The sequence below is a fragment of the Tubulanus polymorphus genome, chromosome 2 (genome assembly GCF_964204645.1).
Source record: "Tubulanus polymorphus chromosome 2, tnTubPoly1.2, whole genome shotgun sequence".
NCBI classification, from domain to species: domain Eukaryota; kingdom Metazoa; phylum Nemertea; class Palaeonemertea; order Tubulaniformes; family Tubulanidae; genus Tubulanus; species Tubulanus polymorphus.
In genome coordinates this window covers 13,508,719-13,532,626 of record NC_134026.1, presented here as the reverse complement: position 1 = coordinate 13,532,626, position 23,908 = coordinate 13,508,719, and the positions used below count along the sequence as shown (strand labels likewise).

The following is a 23,908-nucleotide window of genomic DNA, read 5'->3' as shown; positions in this document are numbered from 1 at the left end:
ATTCGTGCTCCTTTTTTCAATAAGTCACATCTCAGGTCGTTATGTATATACTAAAGTTTCTTCTGGTTTAGAAATCGCGGAAAGCACAATTTTGATGGCATTTGCCCTTTACATGTCTAGCACTCATTATGTGTACATCTGTGGGTAGATGTAAAATATTGACCATCGTAAACAGTAACATAAACCATGTAACACATTAACCATACCACGGTATAATCTACTGCTTCAATGCCTATGGGCCTCTTGTTTCTCTTTTTGGTCTCAACTAGATTTATGTAGTTTTCCAGCATAGTACCTTCGATGGTATATTCAATGTGATATAATAATGTCTACTATCACAGAAAATCACCTCCACTAAAGTTTTATTTCACATATTTTTCTAGCAATCGGAAGCTGTCTACAACATGATAGGACCGACTACCTGCATGGGTGATCATAAAGTAAGTTGAGTTGTTACTTCACATAACCCTATTGATATTCTTGTGATTATAATTAGGGTTTCTGTGAAAGCTTTCACAGAAACCCTTTTGTTACTTTGTGGATTATTATCATAAGGGTTTTTTGTTTGTTCACCGAAAACCCTCTTGATTCACTTGATTGTTATTATCATTATTACCACACTATTTCTAGCATTGGTTGATGTCTATGGCGTCATGCCATTACTGTTACATATTTAATTCAAATTGAAACTCAATTGAATTCAGATTTTTGATTTAATGGTCCTAAAAGTTATTTTATTGCATTTTTGTTTGTTAGTTATGTGGTACATGGGAGGGGGTTAAGCAATCGCATAATGATATGTCCGCATTGATATAGGCAGTAAAGAATGGAGAGTGGCCTCTTTTGAATAGAAACACATAATATTATGCAACGCGGTATATAAGTACACCAAGAACAACCATGTTGTATCATCAATTGACTCACAGTTTATTAGCTATTAATATCAGACGAAAATCATGTCACCCTAGAAAGTAGCATGATCCTATACTTATGTACATGAAATTAGAAACCTTTATTTGCTCCCTGTAAGCCACGAAATAATTTCACAACATCTTTATTTCATTAATCAGACATCAGTCCAGACGGTGACAATTCGTATTTTCAAAAATGATATTTCTCAAGTTTAAAAAAAAAGAATCACAGAGCATGGCCCTATTTTTGCGTTCTTCGGTTCAAGGTGGCTTCCACAGGAAGATGTCGCCATTTGGATGTACATGAATTAGGTATGTGCATTTAGTTTTGTGCGGAATTCATAATAGAAATATCTGCTCTAGCATACTTTGTAAGTGTCGAAATGAAGGGTCCATTGTTTTTTAGAATACTGACTTATATACTATAATACAAAGGTGGCACATCATCAAAACAGTCGGGCCCGTTGTGCAGTGCAGTGCCAGGCTAGTAACATCCTCCCCCGGCAGGGATTCGAACCTGATGGCATCGAGATTGCCACGGCACGAAACCCTGCCATAATCGACCGTATGCGCAGATACATGCGCAGTTTTATTTTAGCCCGGGTTTTCCCATTTATAGTTCTTCCTTGAAATTCGCCTCAACGATTATACAACGAGCAATCTGATTGGTGCCGCCAGTTTTCGTTCGGAAAGCTGCGCATGTACCTGCGCACCCGGTCTACTGATGCAGGGGTTCGTGCCGTGGCTGAGTGTAGCGATGCCATCAGGTTCGAGTCCCTGCAGAAGGTGGATGGGCTAGTTAGAAGTAGGGATAGTTGCAGAGTAATTTAGACATTGAATACTAATTGTCTTCGTGGCCTCAATATCAATGACAGCAGGGGCAGCATTTGCGTCAGGTTATAAAAATATTGCTACTGGTTTGTCTCCTTACTGATGCCAGTGAAATTCTGTGGTAAAATCCATTTCCATTATTGCTGTAGGTGTAAGATACCTGTGACCTTTGATTGGGGGGCATCGTCTCTACAAGCGTAATGTGATTGGCTGTTTTGGGGATAAACAGGAAATTTTGGGAATTCCAGCGCTACTGACTTAATTATGGGAAAGCACACAAAATGGCAGGGGTTTCTTTGGACTAGGTACCATACACATGCGAGTACAAGTCAGTTTATATTGAATATTTTTGTCTCTGGATCCAAAATGAATAATGGCAAAAATACAAATAAAGCAAAGTTGCAGTTAAGCAACATCTTTGGAACTTAGACTAATGTTCAATGGGGATCACGATTCTGATCAATATGAAATGAAAAATAGCCAATTGATTGATTCGATGATAGAGGTCGGCAAATAGACAAAGGTCGGTTGTTGGCATCAATCTAACATGCCAAAAAGCATTCAATTTCAATGTATACACAATACATTCAACACGTGGATACGAACATTGAGCACTAACCTGGTAATTTCATATTAGAAACAACAGATCCCAATGATTAATTGGTTTGCATACTACTGTACTCACACACAAGCATATAAGTGCTGTGTCATTAAACTGCAGTAGACTTACACTCGCCTGCGAGGCAGTCTGTATAGGGCTGCCAACCCTCTCAAATTTTTCGGAATCCTCTTTATTTGTGTGAAGAAATCTGACGATACAATCAGGTATCCAAAATTCCGAATTCTTTTCCCCTACGGCAATGTCCGACTTTCCACTGCCAGCGCGTTGTAACACAATATGATTGGCAGGGAAATTACACACGTGGTTGATGAATGCATCGCTGTCACTGTTTTATACAAAGGCCTGCATTGAGCGTGTGTGAGGCTATGAACGTGCACATGTGGTTGTGTGTGCCTGTGCAGTGGTATTGATTATATCTTTGCATGACGTGATTATTTCATTTTAGGAAAGAAGCTTTCTTAATTGTTACAGCGATCAAAATAAAGTCCATGTTAGTTAAAATGTTATGAAATATGTTGTTCTTTAATATTCTTGTGAAAGTATGATGACATGTGGCAAAATATGATACTTATGGCTAATCACTCCTCATCGTTTCGGTGATGAATTAATCAGTTTACTGCGGTAATTAGCTTGTTAAGTAGGTTAAGAGCAAAAAATATTACGCGTCGACTTGTTATTTACAGTCGAATGTTTCGGTAAGCAATTGCTTTCTTAGTTTGAACCAGTTATTCTGCTAAACTAGTATTTATACCTTATAGGTTATAAGATGGTAGTGAGTCGATGACGTCATTTTGATTTTGGTATCGCCTCTTATAACTTGTTGGTGGGAGTTCAGAGGAAGATTTGTCAAAGGAATAAATACTTTAATCGTATCAATGCAGAGTGTGAAATTTTGCTTTTTTGAATATTTCCCTAAATTATTAGAAAATGTTGATAATGAGCCCATGGGAAAGTTTTTATCGTTGAATGGGCGAATCACGGCGGCAGAGTGCACCTGTGATAAGGCGGAAATAGTTCCATGTGAAGGCAAAGCTTTTAAATGATTAGACAGTCGGAGGTGGTTTATTAACTTTGTTCAATTATAGTGCTGCTATTTTCCCAATCAAATTGCTAGATTTCGATCGTTTTCAAAGTCAACACTTGTAATTCAAGTGTGATTTTGATGTGTGTAGAGATACATCGTGACTAGTGTAATGAAAGGCGGCGCCATGCTTTAGCTTCGCGTCGATCGTCGTTGAATAGTGGAATTATAGGGTTGAATTATCTTGATTGTATCCATACGAAGTTTATTAAAGGTTAGTGTCAACAAATGGCCCATTACAGTCCCTCTAATTTATGTGGAGAGACGCTCTTAACCGGCAAACCGTGGTCTGTTTTGTGTTATCGTTGGCCTACGTGACTGACTGACCTTGCTTGAGCGTTCGCTGCCGGCGCGACGCTTCAAAGTTATGAATAAAGTATTATATAACTGATTGTTAATGGCATACAACAAATAAACCTTTAAAGAAAGGTACCTAGTGTCTGACATTCTACTGAAAAATTCCGGATTGATTCACCGCATAGTTTTTTCATAGTGAGCATTATAGTATATTATTAGAAGTGCGGGATGAATTCACAATGCATCATTATGTGATGATTGTAAATTTCCGATTTTGTTGCCGAAGTGTGATTTTACGTCTATGATAGTTAAAGACTCACAGGTTATGTATGCATCTGGTTACCAAAACGACCATCGGGCTTGTGTGTCAAAGTTTCTGGATAACCAGGATTAGGCCCTTTGTGAAAAGGCTTTTGTTAAAGTGTGTCTTATGTAAAAAGATCACAGGATTACCTTCAGTTTGCCAGATCCCCCTGCCTTTGCCACGTAGCCAATTTGCGATTGTGCCCCTCTTTTATTATACAGACGTAGATTTTTGCAGACCATTGATTTCGGGAAATGATAAAACCTTTATCGACTTATTCACGTTCCCAGGTTCGAGAGCCATTCATTTAGAGCTAGTGACTGATTTGACTGCAGATAGTTTTAAACAGGCAGTCTTATTCATTTCGTCGATTCTTTAGTCGTTGTGGACTACCGATTAAAATGTTCTCAGATAATGCGCACACTTTCAACTGCTCTTCAAAAAAATATTGGAATTAAAAATATATTATATACTAAATATATTTAAAAATATTGGGTCGATTAGTCGTCCCAGACTAATCGACCTATAAACAAACTTAACCCTCTCGAGGTTGACTGTTGCAGCATAGATAATGTTCATGGTGGGAAGCTGCAAGCGGAAAATAATGAGGATATACCGTAAATGAAACTGTTGTGCAAAGATTGGTCCGCAACATAGCTAAGATAGCTCGTGAAAAATGGTTAGCGGCTGACTTATAGATCGCATATGTTTCGTGATAATCCTTCATGGGACTTTTCATTGTTTGTCAAATATGGACTAATTGGATTCTTTATATCTGGGCCCTGGTCCTTGGAATGCCTGGCATTATTAGACTGGTGTGCTGTGTTTGTAAGCCTTTATGCCTGGGTAGGCGTGTTTGTATTATGTGTACATTCATCTTAACTGTTTTCCCGTCTGAATAGCAGACAAGATGAGAAAGATAATAAGCATTTTGTACTGTGCTGAAAATTCCATGTTGATGCGCGGTGTAGTTTAAAGTATTTACTTTAGCGGAGATGTGATAATAGTGCCCACGTTTAGTAGCACGTGTATCTCACCAAAATCAACCAAGCCGTTAGATAAAGGATAATCTATATATAAAAAAAGATTTGTTTTAAAATATTGAACTAAAATTAATTATGCATAATACCCCTGGGGTTATCTTGATGAAAAAAAATGTTTCTTTCAATATGCAGATTAATTGTAAACAATACTAATTTGCATTTAAAAACACCATGCAGGTAGACCAATATTGTGCAGTTTAACCTACAAGAATAAATTAGCAAACCTTTTGGGCACAAACTGTTGATAGAATGTGCCCTGGCTCCCTAACACATGATTTATATTTTTTTTTTTTTTCAGAAAAAAATCTTAAATGAAATTTTGAGATGTTACCATTTGCTCCTATAGCCTGTACGTTATTCTGCACTATATTCTAAGGATTATCTGGGAAGTTGTACGTAAAATTCCCATGAATGAAAAAATATGGGTGTAGGTGTAGCAAGGCAATCCTTCCAAAAAATTTATAAATCTAAGCAAATTCTATTAATTGGTGATTTATATCATTAATAACATAGCAGAAATAGGATAAATGTTTGCTGAGCCGTAAGACTTAATGACAATGATACTCTCAAGACTAATACTTACGGGTTAACCGCTAATGAGTAGATAACTCCAATAATAAGAATCATCTAACAATGTTCTGCAAAATGTATATCTTATGTTTATACCTGGTGCTGCTAATCGATTAATGTTTTTGATCTTCATTGAAATTTTGAAAATTCTAGAAACCAGTGTTGAATGTTGACTTTAAATCTATAATCATCCACCATTCAAATCCCACATTTTCTGGAAAATTTATGGTTGCACTTGGCCGGTCTGATTGCATACCTTTAAGAAACAGGAAAAATCAGGAAGTTATAGACCAGTCTGTGCACACAATTGATCCAGAAAATTTAAAGCTATGGATGGCAAGATTCCTGTTGCCTGTGTGTATGTGGCTAGAATTCCTTGCAATATTCCAAGCGGCTTGTATTAGGTAGATGCCAAATCTCATTAAATTGAGACTGCATTTAATTCTGAACAATATGTCTTGCACATAGGAATCACTTGAAAATTGTTTTTTAATGCCAGGGTATTTGCAAAGAATTGTGAAAATGTGTAAGCGGTCATGTAAGAATTGTGAAAATCTTTCAGCACATTGATAAAACACTGGATGGTATGATCACAATCTTATAAATGTCATGCTAAACTTCTTTTTTTATTTTTTTTATCTATCTAGCCCATATATCTGCATTTCAAGATGAAACAAGGAGCAGGTAAAGCAAATGGTGTTGTTATTGATCGCATTAATTCTTGTGACAACCGTAAACGGATAATTTCTATAAATGGTGAAGAAACAATTGACGGGGAAGCTCTTAATATACACGAAAATGCTCAATTTGAAAATGAAGAACACTTGATTCCTGATGTGCTTTGGAGCATTAGACATGATCAAAATAGATGTAGTGGGATCACTGGAGGAGTCCGTTCATTCAGTGCATTAGCTAAAAATGTTGTACGTGCTGAAGGAGTCATCAAGGCATTTCAGCATATTTATCGACGCAGACGCCATAATTCATCTTCAGAATCTGAATCAGATGATGATGAAGCTACAATTGACAACTTTCAATTGACAATCACTACGAATGGTTCGCTTGACATACAATGCGTTCCTGAAATTATCAACATACAAAGAAACTCACACTTTGATGAGTCAGTTACTGACACCCTTAAAAAAAGAAATCAAAATAGTTATGCGGTCTGCACAAATGCCATGCAACTTCCTGTTTCTATTAGTGAAACTGAGAGTTTTGGGGTGACTGGAAGTAATAGTTTGGATGATGATGATGATGATGAGGATGATGGAAAGTTATTAGCGCATACTGAGATTTCCTCAACCCTGGGCAGTAAGCATGTGGGAACTGTTCCTGAGACTAGTGGCATGTGTCCGTGTAGTAATATGTGTGAAGTCCTCTAGTGCACCTACCAATAATTGTTGTGACGTAAGTTTTTCTTTCTTTATGTATTTTAGTTTCTATTTGTATTTTAAGTCTAAGCGTTAGTTTAACCGTTGGATCCAGTTCCTCAATTCTGAACTATGGAAAGCAACATTACCTTCATTTCCTGGGGCTGTTGCACTCAATACCCCTCAAAAACTAAATTTTTGCTCATCATTGATCAGGGATGTCAAAGTCGATGGCTTTTACCCAAAAGATTGATCATTTTTAGCTTCGGAGATGAGTCGCAACTGGCTATTGTGTTCACATTTTGTCTCTCCATTCATCTGTATGTTTGTCGGAATAAAGGTATTTTTCAAACAACTCGATACTTGGTGTATCAAGTATCTTCCCTAGACCTATCTGTAGCCCTGAAACGGAGCTGATAGTAATTAGAAAAGTAGGCTTTCATACCAGAGGGCGTGAGGGCGAGACACCACTCATCACCACAAGTAATTTTTTTTCCTAATAAATGGGAGACAGTGTGTTCCAACTAGAAAACAATAATGTCAATAAAAATCAATATTATTGTCAATATTGTAAAAAATACATCGATAAATACCAAAAATCACGACATGAAAAATGTTAGAAATTATATTGATTCACTAGAAATAAAAGATACAAATTAAATTTTTTTTTTGCTTTTTTCCAAAAATAAACACACTTTTTAATATAAAAGCGCTAATAAAATGATAAAATTGTTCAATATTAAAAGTGTGAGTAAAGTGTGAGTAAAATAATTTAGATTTTCAATATTAAAAGTGTGAGTAAAGTGTGAGTAAAATGATAAAATTGTTTAATATTAAAAGTGTGAGTAAAGTGTGAGTAAAATAATTGAGATTTTCAATATTAAAAGTGTGAGTAAAGTGTGAGTAAAATGATAAAATTGTTTAATATTAAAAGTGTGAGTAAAGTGTGAGTAAAATAATTGAGATTTTCAATATTAAAAGTGTGAGTAAAGTGTGAGTAATAATTTTGTTATAAAAATGAAGAAAGAAGAACCCAACTTCAAAATCGAAATCAATGAAACCAATAAATCATTTTCACAGTTTAACATTAGAAATTATATTTCAGCAACAAATTTAGTATATGGAAGACAATATAAAATTGATAATATTACTGTAATTAATCAAATATTATTAAATGAAACATATTTAATTACTGAACTAATAGATACTTTAGATAATGGCGCCAAAAATCCTAAAATATTTAATACAGTTTTAAATTATAAAGGTAATTTAGATGAAAACATAATAAATATTCTTAAATTTCCTTTTAATGAAAGAGAAAGTGATATAATACTTTCAAAAGGTAATGATAGGATAGACTTAAGAATTGAAAAACGACAATTATATTATTGTAATTTTGATAATAAACAAATTATTTATAATGAAAATACATCAAATATTGAAATTCAATGTGATTTAGAAAACAATAATTCTTTTAAAGATATTGCAATTCAGGGTGATTTAGAAAATAGTAAATCTTTTAAACATATCGCAATTCAATGTGATTTAGAAAATGAATTCAAAAGATTTAATCCTAATGAAAAAATTCATTGTTATTGCGGAGGTAAATATTCAAAATCACATAAATCAAAACATTACCAAACAATTAAACATAAAAACTGGTGTAAAGAGTAACAATTCTACATTGAAAATAAATTAAATAGTCAAATAATTATTGAATTTAGTTAAATGATTTAAATATCTAATAGACTGTTGAAGTAATAAATTGTTTGGCTGTTAAAATGATAAATTGTTTGACAGTTGAAATGATAAATTCTTTGACTGTTGAAATGATTTGACAGTTGAAATGATAAATTGTTTGACAGTTGAAATGATAAATTGTTCGACTGTTGAAAAGATAAAATGTTTGACAGTTGAAATGATAAATTGTTTGACAGTTGAAATGATAAATTGTTTGACAGTTGAAATGATAAATTGTTTGACAGTTGAAATGATAAATTGTTTGACAGTTGAAATGATAAATTGTTTGACAGTTGAAATGATAAATTGTTTGACAGTTGAAATGATAAATTGTTTAACAGTTGAAATGATAAATTGTTTGAAAGCTGAAATGATAAATTGTTTGACAGTTGAAATGATAAATTGTTTGACAGTTGAAATGATAAATTGTTTGACAGTTGAAATGATAAATTGTTTAACAGTTGAAATGATAAATTGTTTGACAGTTGAAATGATAAATTCTTTGACTGTTGAAATGATTTGACAGTTGAAATGATAAATTGTTTGACAGTTGAAATGATAAATTGTTCGACTGTTGAAATGATTTGACAGTTGAAATAATAAATTGTTTAACAGTTGAAATGATAAATTGTTTGAAAGCTGAAATGATAAATTGTTCGACAGTTGAAATGATAAATTGTTTGACAGTTGAAATGATAAATTGTTTGACAGTTGAAATGATAAATTGTTTGACAGTTGAAATGATAAATTGTTCGACTGTTGAAATGATAAATTGTTTGACAGTTGAAATGATAAATTGTTTGGCGGTTGAAATGATAAATATTTTGACAGTTGAAATGATAAATATTTTAACAGTTGAAATGATAAGACAGTTGAAATAATAAATTGTTTGACAGTTGAAATGATAAATTCTTTGACAGTTGAAATGATAAATTCTTTGACAGTTGAAATGATAAATTGTTTGACAGTTGAAATGATAAATTGTTTGACAGTTGAAATGATAAATTGTTTGACAGTTGAAATGATAAATTGTTTGACAGTTGAAATGATAAATTGTTCGACTGTTGAAATGATTTGACAGTTGAAATGATAAATTGTTCGACTGTTGAAATGATTTGACAGTTGAAATAATAAATTGTTTAACAGTTGAAATGATAAATTGTTTGAAAGCTGAAATGATAAATTGTTCGACAGTTGAAATGATAAATTGTTTGACAGTTGAAATGATAAATTGTTTGACAGTTGAAATGATAAATTGTTTGACAGTTGAAATGATAAATTGTTTGACAGTTGAAATGATAAATTGTTTGACAGTTGAAATGATAAATTGTTCGACTGTTGAAATGATAAGACAGTTGAAATAATAAATTGTTAGACAGTTGAAATGATAAATTGTTTGACAGTTGAAATGATAAATTGTTTGACAGTTGAAATAATAAATTGTTTAGCTGTAAATTTAATTGTTATTTGATTTAATCATTTAAAAGTTTAATATTTTAAAAATGATTTTAAAATATTTAAATAAAAACAAGCAAATGTTTATTAATTTTCTAATTTCTTTCTTAAATAAATGGATGGTTTCATTCCAACTGGGAAAAGTGATTTAAAACATTATTTAGTTGCTGGAGGTTTAATTTTAGCTGCGCTTTACTTTTATTATGAAAATATTTCAAAACATTTAATAAATGAAAATAATAAATTAAGCAAGAAATTAAAGAAGTTAAATACTAAAAATGGAAATAATTATAAAAACGGTAATAATCACAAGAAAGTTGTTGAATCAGATTAAATAGTGAATTAATCTATTAAAATCTTTTCTTATTAAATGAGTGAAAATATATTAAATTTGTTAAATCTTATTTACAGAAATCAAGAGAAAATGAAATTAATTATGATGATTTCAGGGTTACTTTCATTTTCAGTTTATAGTTTGAAACAATTGTTTCATTTTTATGATGATTGTAAAATAAAATATATTGAATTGAAAAATAATATCAATTACATTTCAGATAGAATGAATAATATTAAAAGATGCGAAATTTGTAGTAAAAAATACAAGACGGAAAAAGGATTTAGAAATCATAAAATTGGGCATAAATTGGAATGATTAAATAACAAATTAAAGTAAAGAATTTAAAAAAAATCTCATTTATTGTGTGAAATTGACTAAAATTGAACTAAAATAGACAACTTTGTTAATCTAATGAAAGTTAAGTTATATTTTAGTTGAATTGTAATTAAAGTTAGTTGCAACTAACTTCAACTAGAATTTAACTAGAATTGACTAAATATACACTAAATCAACTGTCTTGTTAATCTTTTTAATTTTTTATTCAATTCTAGTTAAATTCTAGTTGAAGTTAGTTGCAACTAACAGTCTAGTTAAATTCTAGTTGAAGTTAGTTGCAACTAACTTCAACTAGAATTTAACTAGAATTGAATAAAAAATTAAAAAGATTAACAAGACAGTTGATTTAGTGTATTTTTAGTCAATTCTAGTTAAATTCTAGTTGAAGTTAGTTGCAACTAACTTTAATTACAATTCAACTAAAATATAACTTAACTTTCATTAGATTAACAAAGTTGTCTATTTTAGTTCAATTTTAGTCAATTTCACACAATAAATGAGATTTTTTTTAAATTCTTTACTTTAATTTGTTATTTAATCATTCCAATTTATGCCCAATTTTATGATTTCTAAATCCTTTTTCCGTCTTGTATTTTTTACTACAAATTTCGCATCTTTTAATATTATTCATTCTATCTGAAATGTAATTGATATTATTTTTCAATTCAATATATTTTATTTTACAATCATCATAAAAATGAAACAATTGTTTCAAACTATAAACTGAAAATGAAAGTAACCCTGAAATCATCATAATTAATTTCATTTTCTCTTGATTTCTGTAAATAAGATTTAACAAATTTAATATATTTTCACTCATTTAATAAGAAAAGATTTTAATAGATTAATTCACTATTTAATCTGATTCAACAACTTTCTTGTGATTATTACCGTTTTTATAATTATTTCCATTTTTAGTATTTAACTTCTTTAATTTCTTGCTTAATTCATTATTTTCATTTATTAAATCTTTTGAAATATTTTCATAATAAAAGTAAAGCGCAGCTAAAATTAAACCTCCAGCAACTAAATAATGTTTTAAATCACTTTTCCCAGTTGGAATGAAACCATCCATTTATTTAAGAAAGAAATTAGAAAATTAATAAACATTTGCTTGTTTTTATTTAAATATTTTAAAATCATTTTTAAAATATTAAACTTTTAAATGATTAAATCAAATAACAATTAAATTTACAGCTAAACAATTTATCATTTCAACTATCAAACAATTTATCATTTCAACTGTCAAACAATTTATCATTTCAACTGTCAAACAATTTATTATTTCAACTGTCAAATCATTTCAACTGTCAAACAATTTATCATTTCAACTGTCAAACAATTTATCATTTCAACTGTCAAACAATTTATCATTTCAACTGTCAAACAATTTATCATTTCAACTGTCAAATCATTTCAACAGTCGAACAATTTATCATTTCAACTGTCAAACAATTTATCATTTCAACTGTCAAAGAATTTATCATTTCAACTGTCAAATCATTTCAACTGTCAAACAATTTATCATTTCAACTGTCAAACAATTTATCATTTCAACTGTCAAACAATTTATCATTTCAACTGTCAAACAATTTATCATTTCAACTGTCAAACAATTTATCATTTCAACTGTCAAACAATTTAACATTTCAACTGTCAAACAATTTATCATTTCAACTGTTAAAATATTTATCATTTCAACTGTCAAAATATTTATCATTTCAACTGTCAAACAATTTATCATTTCAACTGTCAAACAATTTATCATTTCAACTGTCAAACAATTTATCATTTTAACTGTCAAACAATTTATCATTTCAACTGTCAAACAATTTATCATTTTAACTGTCAAACAATTTATCATTTCAACTGTCAAACAATTTATCATTTTAGCAGTCTATTAGATATTTAAATCATTTAACTCAATTCAATAATTATAATGTAGAATCGTTACTCTTTACACCAGTTTTTATGTTTAATTGTTTGGTAATGCTTTGATTTATGTGATTTTGAATATTTACCTCCGCAATAACAATGAATTTTTTCATTAGGATTAAATCTTTTGAATTCATTTTCTAAATCACATTGAATTGCGATATGTTTAAAAGATTTACTATTTTCTAAATCACACTGAATTGCAATATCTTTAAAAGAATTATTGTTTTCTAAATCACATTGAATTTCAATATTTGATGTATTTTCATTATAAATAATTTGTTTATTATCAAAATTACAATAATATAATTGTCGTTTTTCAATTCTTAAGTCTATCCTATCATTACCTTTTGAAAGTATTATATCACTTTCTCTTTCATTAAAAGGAAATTTAAGAATATTTATTATGTTTTCATCTAAATTACCTTTATAATTTAAAACTGTATTAAATATTTTAGGATTTTTGGCGCCATTATCTAAAGTATCTATTAGTTCAGTAATTAAATATGTTTCATTTAATAATATTTGATTAATTACAGTAATATTATCAATTTTATATTGTCTTCCATATACTAAATTTGTTGCTGAAATATAATTTCTAATGTTAAACTGTGAAAATGATTTATTGGTTTCATTGATTTCGATTTTGAAGTTGGGTTCTTCTTTCTTCATTTTTATAACAAAATTATTACTCACACTTTACTCACACTTTTAATATTGAAAATCTCAATTATTTTACTCACACTTTACTCACACTTTTAATATTGAAAATCTCAATTATTTTACTCACACTTTACTCACACTTTTAATATTGAACAATTTTATTATTTTACTCACACTTTACTCACACTTTTAATATTGAAAATCTAAATTATTTTACTCACACTTTACTCACACTTTTAATATTGAACAATTTTATTATTTTACTCACACTTTACTCACACTTTTAATATTGAACAATTTTATTATTTTACTCACACTTTACTCACACTTTTAATATTGAAAATCTAAATTATTTTACTCACACTTTACTCACACTTTTAATATTGAACAATTTTATCATTTTATTAGCGCTTTTATATTAAAAAGTGTGTTTATTTTTGGAAAAAAGCAACAAAAAAAAATTTAATTTGTATCTTTTATTTCTAGTGAATCAATATAATTTCTAACATTTTCCATGTAAGGTTTATCGATGTATTTTTTACAATATTGACAATAATATTGATTTTTATTGACATTATTGTTTTCTAGTTGGAACTCACTGTCTCCCATTTATTAGGAAAAAAAATTACTTGTGGTGATGAGTGGTGTCTCGCCCTCACGCCCTCTGGTATGAAAGCCTACTTTTCTAATTACTTCCGTTGACACCAAATCATTTCTTGTTCGGTCAAATGGGAGGTGAGTTCGCGCCAGATACTGTAGATGAAACGGATTTCAGTCTACGAAGAAGATGGCGACGTGTCTAAGAACTTATGAAACATTTTTGGCAAAGATGGATGAGAGAATGGTTACCACAGTTGAATTCGCGCAAAAAATGGACTGATACTAAACGAGATTTTAAAGTCGGGGATGTCGTTTTAGTAATATCGTCAGATACACCAAGGGGTAAATGGCCTTTAGGGCGCGTGTTAGAGATCTTTCCAGGGAAAGACGGGCATGTTCGAGTAGTTAAGTTACAAGTTGGTAAAACAACATTGGTTAGACCAATTGCAAAATTATGTCCGATAGAAACTACCGAGTAGCAATTGTAGATTATTATTGATTCATTTAAAAGGATTAAAATTACATGTTTATTAGTAACTAGAATTTTAGATTTGTAAAACATGTGTAGAATTTATTTCATAAATATGTATATAATTGTATTTTAGCTGAATTGATTGCTGAAATTTTAGATTAAAAACATGATAATCCGTAGGATTATCAGGAAGCGGAGAATGTTGAGAAGCGAACAAGTGTAACATGTAAAACTTTCATTGATTAGACTAATGACATTTTAAAACCTGCGCTACACTTTATCTAGACTTTCTGACGAATTCACATGATGATGAATGTTTAATATAATTAGTGATAATAGGTTTTGAAGATAAAATGATAAGAATTTAGTATATTAGAGCAGTTCAAAAGTCGAAATTTAGACACATCAGAAACAGCAATAAAGAAGCAGAAACACAGAAATCTTCTTGTGGTTAGTTTGTCGTATAGCCACAACCGTTCAACCGTTCTGCCTATAAGTGCATTTCGCTCGGCATATTATGCAACTCCAGGCACTGTGGATCATAGTCATAGCTGCCTGGATGCTGATTATACTTTGATCAGCGCGAATACTGGTTCAGCACAGTCGGGTATTCGTTTGCCTAAGTCCGGTTTGGTTGCCATGACGTCAATCCTGGTGAATCTTACCATGGTTGGTTCGTTTCAGGATATGGCACTTAAGGTGTTGGGGGCGAGCTTTGCTAAACTCTCATCAGTTGCCCTAAAACTAGAGGGAATGGACCGGATTAATCAATCTTTTGTGTCATTCCGTTGTCGGTTTGGGGTCAGGCTAATCTTGTGTAAGCCTCCTGTCAGTCAGTTAAGGACTCCAGTTCCAAAACTCATCTACCAGATATAGTGTCCAATTCATTACTGAGAGCTCCATTGGGGACGTCTTCGTGTCTCTTCTCCAGTTGGTGGGCTCCGTTGTTTCCGCCAAGCTGAGGAAGATTCGGGAGGTCCAGACCAAATCCACCATCCGGACTCCGTGGAAAAAGCATTCTTGGTCCGGAAAGGACTCAAACAGCACCAACTCAAACTTCGGCACTGTCTCAGGCGGCTACAGATGCCGGTTGGAGAACTAGCGCACAGCTCCATCAATCGTATCAAGCCTCGTCCGGTCATATCAGTTCCGGTTCGTATCGGGGCAAGGGCAAGGCTCCAAAAAGGGGCTCTTCCTTTCGGAAAAACTCGAAATGAATTTTGGCACCAGTGGGAGTTTGTAGCGGGCTGCCGTTTCCGAAGGCGACCGCGCCTGATGAGGTCAGCTCTGACATGCGGCCAAAACCAGGTCAGGAGGCCTTAATCTGTCTGGCTCTCAAGGAATTGGCAGAGATGGGAGCGATAGAACCAGTTTGCAACGAAACTTCTCCCGGCTGGTTTTCTCGAATATTCATGGTACCAAAGGCCACAGGGGGTCAACGGATGGTGATAGATCTGTCATCCCTCAATCGGCACCTAGACATTCCAAGGTTCTGGATGACAAACCCAGGGATGTGATTTAAGGGCTCTGTCCTGGTCAATGGCAGCTTCATCGGACCTGAAAGATGCTTATTTTCAGGTTCCAATTCACCCAAAATCTCGGTTATTTCTCAGGTTAAAGTGGAAAGGCTGCCAGTTCGAGTTCAGGTGTCTTCTATTTGGCCTCAGTACGGCCCCGTGGGTTTTACCAAGTTGGTTAAGTCCATTCAGAAGCTACTTCAGTCCTGTTCGACAGTTTGTTTACCCTGACAACTGGTTAAAAGTGGCTAACTCGGCTCAAGAATGTCGGGAGGCAATGACCTCAGTCTTGGACTTAGTCCATCAGCTAGGGTTCCGCGTAAACAGGTGAAAATCTCAGTTGACGCCGGCCCAACAGTTCACTTATCTCGGCATGGACTTCGATCTCCTAATCGGCAAAGTCTTTCCGTCCATGGGTGGAGAGTAGCCAAACTTCTTGAAGCTGTAGCGGGAGTTCCCACAACCCCGAGAACGGCTCGTTACTGGCCACGGCTTCTAGGCTCCATCAGCTCCATGGGTCTGGTGGTGCCATTAAGCCGCCTCAGAAACAGGTGCTTGCAACAATATTGGAAGGTCTTCTGGTCTCAATCGAAGGGCGACTGGGAAACCTTGATTCCCGTACCTCCAACCGCTCTAATTCCAGATCTTCATTGGTGGGCGACAACTACGATTCTTCGTCGCAGGGTATCTCTGGCCCCGTTAGAGGCTCCAGTTCATATATTCATGGATGCCAGTCCCCAACAGTAGGGGGAGCATCTAAAGAACCAAGTCAAAGCGGGGAGGTGGTCTCGCTACGAGGCCACCAACCACATAAATTTCCGGCGTTTCCCTGACTGTGGCACATTAAGCAGGGAAAAGGAACCTGATGGCCGATGCTCTTTCTCGCTGAGGTCAGGCTATTGTGACAGAATGGTTTCTCCACCAAGAAGTAGCGAATCGGGTTCGAGACATGTTTGGCAATCCGCGGCTGGATCTGTTTTCCTAACGGTTCAATCGGAGGTGTTCACTGTTTGTTTACCCGTTTCCGGACGTGGAAGCTTGAAGGCTTGTTGCCTTCTCAGGACTGGTCGGGGATGCATGCGTATGCGTTCCCGCCCACACCAGTCCTCCTGCGCCTGCTGGATCAAGTTGAGAGATCATTCAATTGCAACATAGTTCTGGTAGCACCATGTTGGCCAGCTCAGAAGTGGTTCCTACCACTTCTCAACCTACTGTGCGACAACACCAGGATTCTTCCAAATTTCCCATCACTTCTGTCTGAGGGGAACTTTCGGCATCATCCTGGAACAGCAAGTGGTTTAATCTGCATGCCTGGCCATTGTCCAGCGATCCTTGTCATCTTCAGGCTTTTCAGAATAGGCTGCCCCTTTTATCACAGGATCTAAGCGGCCATCGACAAGTACCATTTACGATTGCAAATGGGGTCATTTTGCAGATTGGTGTGCTACAGGGGAAATTGATTCATGCTCACCCTCTGTGTGTCGGTTTGTTTACTGCATCTATTTGTAGTAAAAGGTCTGCAGGTTATATCTATAAAAGGTTACCACTCCGTGATTTCCCACACATTGAGTACTTCTGGACAGCCAAACATAATAGCTGATCATCGGATATCCCAGCTTGTTGCAGGGTTTTCTATTTCCCGGCCTCAGGCAACGAGAATAGTTCCACCATGTAATTTTGAAGAAGTTAATGGAGGCTCCATTTGAATCTCTTTCCGAAGCGTCATTTGCGAATTTGTCAAAAAGACACTATTCCTGCTTTTCTTGGCTTGCTCGGATCCGTTGTTCTGAAATTCATGCACTTTCAGTTCGACGAGGTCATATTGTCTCCGGGCCAGCGAAGGAATTTGCTTTGCTGCTGCCTGCTTTGGAGTTTTAGGCAAAGGCTCGGTTGATCGTCAATGGCGAATTGAAGCCCTAAAACATTGAGTTGAACCGGGTCTTACGGACAGGAAGTAATGTCCTGTATGGGCGTTGCGTTTCTATTTAGATCGCTCTGCTTCACAAAGGGGTTTGAAGGAGCGGTTATTTCTGCTGCTGGATCACCTGAAGGGTGATGTTTCTTGGGACACAGTGGCTCGATGGGTCTCTTCTTCACTGATCAAGGACATTTTATTGAAGGATAATCTTTCCTCGGAAGGAGTTGTTTCTCATCACTTAGGGGTGTGATTGCAAAAAGTATAATTCTTTTTGGTACCAATTACATTGAATTACATTGCTCAAATATGTCAGGTCATTAAGCTAACTAAAGGCGATATAGATTCACTTGTTTCTAATTTTTGCCGAAGATAATTTTAGTTTTTCATGAATGATATTCCCGGGGCGACCAGTCGTTGGATGCATTGTATGCGCACTGACGTAACGAAAAGCATGGTCCAGAAATATGTATAAAGTTTATCCCATTTGCGTGAAATAGATTCTACGATGAAACATATACACAGTAGATTCTCATTCTAACAACCTCGGAACTAACTAACCATTGCTTGTTAGTGTTACATACGAAAAGAAAATCCCCGTCCAAATCCTTCTCATTTTCAGTTAAATTTCATCTGAAACAACGACCCCTTTTCTACTGAACTATTATTGGCTTTAAGGAACTTAGTTTTGGAGTCCTATTACATATTTTCATTGGTTCAAACAATTGCCAGCCATGATCAATCACACTTGTTTATTAGCCTTGCTGTGACCCAATACTGAACCAAATGCATCTATGCCTCCAATGCAGGGAAATCAGTAAAAAATTAGACATTTTTCCAGTGCCTAGGCGCCTTGGGTGTGTTGCCTTCGCATTGAACTTAATTGTTAATAAATTGTGAAATAAAGGTAGGGAATGAAGCAGAATCAAATATTCACTGACTGCTGCGCACACGAGTGTACAGCAGTTTTACACGACTTGTGTATGCTTTATGTGTGAGTACAGCAGTATAGGAACGCAGCATCCAGTATATAGCAGTGAACCCTATGTGACCGCAGCCAGCAACCACGTGTAAGATAACCATATTGACGACTTGGTTTTGGGGAGGAATATTTTCCTTTGCACTACAGAAAATATCATTGACAATTATGCAGGATTGACGATTAAAAATCGCATGGATGACTATGATATGCTAATTACCAATGTGCTCAAACTGCAAATTCAATCAAATTTTATTCTGTAAAAAATAAAAATCCAATTCAATTTTACTTTATTGAACAAATATACATCATAAGCCAATTCAATTTTGTTTTATTGAGAAAATTTCAGAAAATCCAATTCAATTCTATTCTAAATTCAAATCAATAAGACCAAGGGAAAAGTCTGATCTGAGGTATTTGTTCCTGCCAGCTCCCTGTCTGTTATTCTCATGATAAACAATTGTACTGTGTAAATTATAGGTATTGACTGTCAGCTGGGAGTGTATTCAACAAACATAACCCACAAAATGCATCATTTGCTATTTTATGAAAAGCTGACAGGCTGGCTATAGCGCCCCTTTGGCTCTTGTTTAAGTCTGAATGTTCCACTCATGTAAAAGTCGACCCCTTAGAAATGAGCTGATATTGTAGGTCTTGATACAAGATGGCCTTATTATTAGGTGGTTGTTTTTTAGTGCCTTCTTTTTCTCAAGCTGGGGCGTAGTAAATTTTCTATTGCTGGGATCAATGAACGAGTCACTAGCATGTGCGGGCCATGTTTAATATACTGTCAGAGACATCTAAAACTAAAGAGGCAATTAATTATATTTGTCATAGTTTTATGTCACAGTCTCCACAGGATGTCGTGGCGGCATACTGTATTCACTTCCTCATTCGTTTGTTCATTTGCTCACAGTGCTTTCCATACAGAAGCACTTAAACAGATTAGACAGAACCATTAAATAGATTTTCCTGCATTTCATAAATTGTATTTTACTAGATGACCTTAGCAACTGATTAGATATTTGTTTGGTCAAAGGTCATGAGTGCGGGTAATTATCTAGTATTTTCATTTCTCCATATGTGCTCACATGTTTTGATAGCCAGTGCCCTTATCAAAAAATGTAAAGTCAAAAATACCATCTACTTCACCAACCACAAACAATTTGAGGATATCTGTGAATTCCCCATGGTAGTGTTCCCACATAACATGGCATCTCTATGCTAGCCAGTGTTTGAAAGAATTTGTATATACTTGGACAAAGGCACTTCCAGTAAGTGAATCAAAAAATATTTGAGTCGTGGATTTCGATAGGGGCCTATCGTCTGACATTTTTAGAAAGGGGCACATTTATCGCCAAAAATGGTTTTAAAAGTCCTGGGAGGGTAGAAATGGTTTCCAAAAATTCAGAAAGTTCTTAAGAATTGCTTAAAACAAACTTAAGGGCATGGCTCAATTGTCAAATATTATTTAAAGGGCAAGAAAATCTTGTATAGGATATTTTCATTCTGCCAAAAAGAGAAAAGGCTCTTATGTTTTGCCATTATCACAACCTGGCTAATGAAAGTTATACAAGCAGTTAGAAATTATTGCTGGTCATATTGTTTTTGAATCCCTTTGAAAATGATCTAAGTTTCCTTTGGGGATGATATGCCAGGACGCCAGGATTAAGTACAAGGTTATGTTGCTGACCTTCAAAGCTCTCACTGGCTCCGCCCCTGTATATATCAGTGAACTTATTCAGGTCTACATCCCTGCTCGTACATTACGTTCGGCTAATCAGCACAAATTAGTTGAACCCACATACCGTTTGTGTAATTTTGGAGGAAGAACATTTTCACGGTGTGCGCCCAGACTTTGGAACCAATTCATTGACTCTCATCAAAAAGTTCTGGATATGTCGCCTGTCCAATTCAAGTCTCACCTCAAAACAGTGCTTTTCCATGCATTCTATGACACTCCTGAGGAGCGCTTTTGAACTTTGCCTCTTTGGCATGGAATTACAGCGCTTTAAAAGTGTTATTATTATTATTTATTATTATATGCCCTTCATATGCCCGTTGAATGAGCGCTACCTCCTGGATTTAGGACTGGATCTTCCCCCTACACACTATTTGTAAATTAATTAGTTTGAGGTTGACCTGTTTTCATTGTTCATAGTTGTTTTCATTGTTTCATTGAAAAAATATAACTTCTTCGATTGGATGAGGACTGACGCATTGTTTCTGCATTCTTTCAAATATTTTTTCCCATTTCAGCTTCCACCAGAGATATAACAACCCCCTCTATTAATTCTGAAGAACTCTACTACAGTGATCATACTACAGCTCATGTTCCCTCAACACAGGTGCGGATCACACACATCGAAAACACTAAGTACATACATGTGCGGCGACAAGGTTCTCGTGTGCGAGTTTTTCGTGAAACATCAGTTTGAGACATAAGTTTGCGTGGCTTGATCATAGCCCTGATTATATGATATTTATCATCTTGGATTTAGTATTTCTTACTTTAGAAACTTTTGAGCTTCCAATACAACATTATTCAGTTGATGTGCATCATATTATATCTTGCTCCAAATATAAATGTTTTGATTAAATTGTATTTTCTGTGTATCGGTAAGATATCTAAAAATGAATTGCACTGTCTATATTCATAAACACTAACAGAAAGCAGTTGTTGCCTATATATGTTGTTTTTGTGAATAGGCTTCATTTTCTTCTGGCTGTGTTAGCTACTGCTTTTAATTTATGATCTCCATTACAGATGTATATAATGTAATATTGAATAAACCAATTTTCTTGATTTTCCCACAAAGCCCTGTTTCACAAAAGTAAATCAAATCTAGATTTGAAATAACAGAAAATTGTTATGAAATTGTTTGGAGAAGGGTTGACAAATTTGTTGTTTTAACATTGTTTCATGGAAAAACTTTGGAAATTAGCTTGAATTATTACTATGGGTACATCAAATAAGTCTTAATTATCACCCTGGTAGGGTAGGTGACATTCTATGTTACTTAGAGTGGTCATGTGCTTTTCCCTCGTAAATGCTCTTCACACTTCAAATTACATGTGATTGTTTTTAACTTGGTAGCTATCACAGGGTATGTCTCGGGAGGAAACCTTTTGAAAATTTGCTTCCTCACTCACCCAATATGGCCGCTACGGTCAACATATTGAATTTCTTGTTAGCGCTCTAAACACATCTAAACTTGGTTTGTATGATGTGGTAAGCCCATGGATGTAAACCTATCGAAGATTAGCTTTATTGCTCATCCAATAAGGCTGTTATGGCAGAACTCTTGGATTTCTTGGTAACGCTCTACATACATATCAAATAACATATGATTTCTTTTAAACTTAGTGTGTGCAATTAGACAGGCCCATGGATAAAAGCTATTGAAAATTAACCTTCTGCCTCTTCCAATATCTAAATACACTGCATGCCACTGAGGAGGTGAATATTTTTCTATTTTACCGGTATATATTGAATATACAGCCTCACGAAAATGACTGATTACTGGCATCCCCTATGGATACTTAGAAATTGAAGCACGTATTGTCTTTCCTTTTTAGCCCACTTGGGACTTCAGTCCTAGCGGGCTATAGCGTTCACTTTTCATCCGCCGTCCATCCATTCATCTGTAGATGCAATCCAGTTATTTTGGGAAGTTTTGAAGCTTCAATAAAATGTATATTGGGTTACACATGTATCTACCCACGGCACATCTTCAGCTCAAAAACTGACCCTGTCAGATTCAAGATGGCTGCCATTGTTGTTTCGCCAAAGTAAGCAGCATTTTATACACATATTTCAAGTTTTCGAGGGAAATTTTGAAGACAATTTGATCAATTATCTTGATCTTTCATAATAATTTCATATAAGCATCAGAAAAATTGGGTCGATCGGACTCATGATGGCCATCCTGTGACATTGTTTGTGCACAAAAAGGTATATCTTGGTCTGAATCCCGAGTCCTGTAGCTTCCTCCTGGTTTGCTATTTTACATTGAAATTTGTGGCCACAATCAATTGGAAAGTTGTAGCTCATGAAATGGTCTGTGGTGAGTTTCAAGGTCATTAGTTATTCTATATGGCCGCCAGGGGCCACTAAATAGTAAAATAACTCAGTATTGTAAAGAAACTCATCCTCATTACATTGGTACCTAGACATATTTTGTTTCCATAATCAATTGCTAAATTGTAGCTCATGAAATGTTCTATGATTGTGGTGAGTTTCAAAGTCATTGGGTTTTGCATATGGTCACCAGGGAGCGTTGAATAGTAGAATTACTTAGTATTTCTATATTATTTTGGTACCTAGGCATATACAAAATTGTAGCTGCTGACCTGTTCTATGAATGTAGTGAGTTTCAAGGTAATTGGTTTTTGTATATGGTCACCAGGGGGCGTTGAATATTGAAATTGTTGGATTGTTGAGCATTTGAAACCAATTTCCAAGTGGGCATTGTGTCCCTGGACCCCTAGTTTTCCTTTGTGTGCCCTAATTTCTGGTTGGTAGGGTGGGAATAATCAGAGCTTCCAACTGTTCTGATTTTTGCATAACCTTACCGTAAAATCATGTTAAATTATAGCATTCTGTTTTTAGAAAATTGTTACGGATTTGTATTCACCTGAGAATACTGAAAAAAATGTATAAGTTACGGAAAATCAGTTACTTACTTGTTTAAATATAGCAGATTGCATCGTTATTTCTTAAATCTGTCATAATCACTCTCATCAACATCTCAAATTATACTCAATACGAGACTGTACTAGTGCGCCATCTGTACTTAGATGAAGATGACGCACTATAACAGTGTCAGAAGTGAGGAAACAAAAATCTGTTTGACATAATTTACCCTAATACAGACTTATAAGACCTCAATACTGATTTTGAAACTGTCTAGTTTGAAAATTTGGG

At 34.3% G+C, this 23,908-nt stretch overlaps 1 protein-coding gene across 1 annotated transcript in view; it reads left to right on the top strand.

Moving 5' to 3' along the window:
• Positions 1–21,579, top strand: part of LOC141900106 (inositol polyphosphate-5-phosphatase A-like) — a 221,486-nt gene extending 199,907 nt beyond the window's left edge. The window contains exons 13-16 of the mRNA XM_074786850.1: positions 384–440; positions 6,307–6,343; positions 16,395–16,406; positions 21,241–21,579. Coding sequence (XP_074642951.1) covers positions 384–440; positions 6,307–6,343; positions 16,395–16,406; positions 21,241–21,419 — 285 coding nt within the window. The 3' untranslated portion in view covers positions 21,420–21,579. The remainder of the gene's footprint in view (positions 1–383; positions 441–6,306; positions 6,344–16,394; positions 16,407–21,240) is intronic.
• Positions 21,580–23,908: the final 2,329 nt, after the last annotated feature.